The sequence below is a fragment of the Belonocnema kinseyi genome, chromosome 9 (assembly GCF_010883055.1).
Source record: "Belonocnema kinseyi isolate 2016_QV_RU_SX_M_011 chromosome 9, B_treatae_v1, whole genome shotgun sequence".
NCBI lineage: Eukaryota > Metazoa > Arthropoda > Insecta > Hymenoptera > Cynipidae > Belonocnema > Belonocnema kinseyi.
Genome location: NC_046665.1, coordinates 113,393,585 through 113,398,196, shown reverse-complemented (window position 1 = coordinate 113,398,196; position 4,612 = coordinate 113,393,585). Strand labels below are relative to the sequence as shown.

The following is a 4,612-nucleotide window of genomic DNA, read 5'->3' as shown; positions in this document are numbered from 1 at the left end:
ATAGTTTCAATAGGATAAGAATTCAACTATTTTCGTATGAAATTAAAAAAAAAAACTATTTCGTTGAAGATTAAATTTTTTGTTGAAAATTCAAGTTTTTTTTGTAGATAATTCGTCTTTTTGGTTTCGAAATTCAATTATTTTGATAGAAAATGGTAATTTTTCGTCGAAAATTCAACTGTTTAATAAAAAATTCGATATTTTGATCAAAAATAAATTTTGGTTGGAAGTTTAATTGTTTTGTAGGAAATTCGTCTTTACAGGTTAAAAATTCGTCTGTTTTGGTAGAAAATTCAACAATTTTGTTTAAAAATTCAACTATTTGGTGGGAAATCAACTATTTTGTCAAAAATTCCTATTTTTGAGCTTCAAATTCTAGTTTTTATTAAAAAATTGATCCGTTTATGCTGAAGATTCAGTTATATTTCAAAAAGTTCAACTATTTTCATAAAAAAAAACTTTTTTGTAGAAAATTCACCTTTTTGTGTTTAAAATTCAACTATTTTGATTGCAAGATTAACGGTTTCGTTGAAAAATCAACAATTTGTCAACAAAATTTGTATTTTTCTGTTGAAAAATAGTTTCGATAAGTTAAAAATTCAACTATTTCTGTATAAAATGCAACTATGTTTTTGGAAATTAACTTTTTATGTTGAAAATTTAACTGTTTTTGAGAAAATTCGTCTTTTTCGGTGAAAAATTCGTCTGTTTGGGTTGAAAATTCAACAATTTTGGTTAAATATTCAACTATAGTGCTAAAAATAAACTTTTTGGTCAATAATTCATATTTTTTATCTTTAAATTAAAGTTTTTGTTTAAAATTGGTGCGTTTATGCTGAAGATTCAGTTATTTTTCAAAAAGTTCAACTTTTTCTATGAAAAAAAACTTTTTTATAAAAAAATTCGTCTTTTTTTGTTTAAAATTAAACTACTTGGATAGAAAATTTAAATTTTTACTATGTGGTGAATTTTAATATGTGGTTGAAAATATATAATTTTTTTTGTTTTGAAAATTCAATTGTTCTGTAGGAAACTTTTCAAATTTATGATTAAAAATAATCTGATTAGATAGAAATTCAAAAGTTTTGGTTAAAAATTCAACTATTTGATTGAAAATAAACTTTTTTTTTATCGAAAATTCGTGTTTATTCTCAGCTAAAATTTCAACTGTTTGCTTAAAAATTCGTCTGAGCTGAAGATGCAGTTATTTTGTTAAAAAATTAAACTATTCTCCTAAAATTCCACAGTTTTGTAGAAAATTATAATATTTGTAGATCATTCATATTTTAAATTATATTTTTGGGTTTATAATTCAAATGATTTATTGAAATTTCGTCTGTTTGGATTGAAAATTAAACTTTTTTGGTATAAAATCCAACTATTTGGGTTTATTTTTTGTTAAAAATTTAATTATTTTAGTTTGGTTAAAAATTGATCATTTTTTGTGAACAATTTAACTGTTTTGTTACAAATTCGCCTTTTTTGACAGTCCAAAATCTCCAGAATTCTATAATCGGCCATAGAGAAATTGTACAAATAAAAATATTTTGTAATCTCAAATACTTAAACTTACAGTGACGATCGTATTTGAAGCTTGTTTAACTTTTTTTGAACACCCGAATTCCATAATATCGTCAGGATCAAAGTGTTTTTCGCATAATCGACCATTTCGAGGTAAACGCGTTCCAGTGCATCTGACTTGCTGGTCCCATTTTTGAAACAATTGCGGACATCTCGGAGTTGGATGAACGGTTGGAGCATCTCTTTGACTGAACTTATTATTTTTACAATACTTTATATCACAACGTTTCACCCACGGTTGAGACATTTTCTCAATTTTTAGTTGACATCGACATCAAACAGTCTCATCAACACATCACGATAAAGAGGTTATGATGTTGTATTTTCATAACAATTTTGGATTCGCCGCTTAAGCTGAACGCCCTCTATATCGTAATAACAGCACTAGACACTAGATCGCGCTTGTTTTAGCCTGAGTCCCGCGAAATTAAAAATTGAATTAATGATAAATCTCATTTTTTGTACAAAATTATAATAAAAATATATAGTTAATTACCATAACGAAATAAAAGTGTCATTAAGTTTTGAGATATAATTTTGTATTGGTTATTTTTGTAAAATTACATGAATATAATACAAAATTGATATTTCAATCAAAAAGGATTAATTTTCAACCAGTTGCAATTTTAACCGCAGAGACGAATTTTCTACAAATCAATTGGTTTTTTAACATGAAAATGTGAATTTTTAACAAAAAAAAGTTAATTTATAACCATGGCAGCTTTTAAGGCAATTTTTTTATTTTCCAGAATTTATTAAAAGTTATACAAAAAATTAGATTCACTGTAAAAGATATTTAGAGGCTTTAAAAACTTAAAAATTTGAAAAAATTCCAAAAAATGTAGATTTTTGAAAATTTCTAAATCAACTTTTTATGTTCTTTTGAAATATTTGAAGATAGACAAAAAAATCATTTTAATGTTTCTGTGAAAATGTAAAGACGTTTTTTTTATTTTTTGTTTAATAATGATTTTATCCCTAGTTTGCCGAAAGTGATTTCCAAAGAAATTATGATGTAAAAATAAAAATGGAACAATGATTAATTTGTAAATGTTTTAAAAGAAAAGTAATTTAACAGCTTATTAAAAAAGTTTTCACTTTTAATAAAAATGTGTAATGTTTCAATTTGACGTTTTAAGAGGGGCTGTTTTTTTCAATTGAAAATTTTTAAATTAAATGTTGCTAAACTGAAAAATACAATTTTTAAAACTTTTATAAATTCTACAGTTACAAAAATTTTAAAAATTAGAAACATAATAAATGGAAAAGTTAGTATTTTTTTTTAATGAACAATTTTTTAATTATAAGTTTGTAAATATTTTTATCGTTAAAGTGTTATAATATTGTGCCAATTATTCATAACTAAAGTTTCAAGGATAAAAGAATTTGCGAATTCCACTTCACATAATTATAGAATGAGTTTATTATTATAATAGTATTTAAACAAAAAAACTCTATTTACAGGCGGCACGTTTGCCCAAAATTAACTCGAAAACGTTGTATTTCTTTCGGCTCCTAAGCCTCGCTTTATCGACCTTTTGCCAAGCGCTAAGTACGGCCTTTTTCCCCGCTTCGTTTTCGGCACCAATCTACATCCACGAACGGACTCGAATCGACTCCCTCGCTAGCCACTTGCAACTACGCACGTATGCATCGACACTTCTGCCAACTTAATTCTAGAGACAAAAAGTATGGATAAAAGAAATAAATCCCTAACATTCGGTCATTCTAGCGGAGCTTGGTCCCCAAGCTCTCGAAGTACAAAAATAATTTAATTAATTTTTTTTTTTTGAACAAAAATCTGTGTTTATCATTTCGAAGAACATATTAGTTTTCATTTTCTTTTTACATTGTAGAACTATCATACCTGACTGGCGGTTTTCGTTCTCGTTTACTGCTTCGCAAGTTTACATTTTCGGGTGCTGTTCTATCTACTTGATAGTGTTGGGTTACAAGTTCTAAATCACTTGCCGGTTTCTCTTTATCTTCCTCGTTCTTGTTCCTATCTTTATTTACAATCTCATTGAAATCGTTGCCTTCGTAATCTTTTTCATTTCTTTCATCGTCGCATTCGCTTACATTATTTTTACATTCATGCTCGTCATTCCACCCGCGCCAAATTTTAATTTGACTCACATGAGCGGTGGTTTGACCTCGCTTCCCTTTTCTTACCAAACTCTGTACTCCGTAAGTATCAGATGGTAATACGTAAGTAATCACCATGGGCCCTTTAAATCGAGATTGAAGTTTTGTTGATTCACCCGTAGCAATAGGATTAGATTTCATATAAACAATGTCACCGATCTTATATTTCACATTAAGAACTCGCGATTTATCATATCTATCTTTCGAAACTTTCTGAGCTTTTTCAATCACCTTTCTTACTTCATCTCGAAGTTCTACTGGCAGACGATAGGTTTCCGAATTGACCGAGAGTTCTCTCGTTAAACCGTTTTCAAATCGCGGAACATAGCCATACAGCATTTCGAAAGGAGATTTGCCCGTAGTTTTGTTTACGGAGGAATTCAAGTCCCGTTCTAATTTAGTTAATTCCAAATCCCATTTTCGTCCCTCAAAATCAGTGAAGTTAGCTTGCATTGCGGGTAATATAGTTTGGTTCAGACTTTCTATCTGACCATTAGCTTGAGGATGACGGCTAGAATTTAATGTGTGTCGGATTCCAAATTTCTTACAAAATTCTTCAAATTCCCTTGACGTAAAACACGTTCCCCTGTCTGTAATAAACCTTACAGGTGCTCCGAATCTACTTAGGAATTCTTAGATTTTCTTAAGATTTGTTTTGGTTTTTCCATCCCGAACTGCGTATAATCGCGTAAATTTGGTTAAATTACAAATCAAAGCAAGAACATATTTGTTACCATGTGTACTCGTGATCAAAGGTCCAAGGTGATCAAGGTGTACATTTTCGAAGGGTCTTTTTCCCACCGGAACCGGATGTAACTCTCCGGGTTGCTTACCAACTTTATTTTTTGACAATATACATTCAATACATGCTCCAATGTGTCTCTTA

At 28.9% G+C, this 4,612-nt stretch overlaps 1 protein-coding gene across 1 annotated transcript in view; it reads right to left on the bottom strand.

The window, feature by feature from the left end:
* Nucleotides 1-1,907, bottom strand: part of LOC117179828 — a 30,852-nt gene extending 28,945 nt beyond the window's left edge. Inside the window, exon 1 of the mRNA XM_033371965.1 lies at nt 1,574-1,907. Within this exon, the coding sequence (XP_033227856.1) occupies nt 1,574-1,828 (255 nt within the window). The 5' untranslated portion in view covers nt 1,829-1,907. The remainder of the gene's footprint in view (nt 1-1,573) is intronic.
* Nucleotides 1,908-4,612: the final 2,705 nt, after the last annotated feature.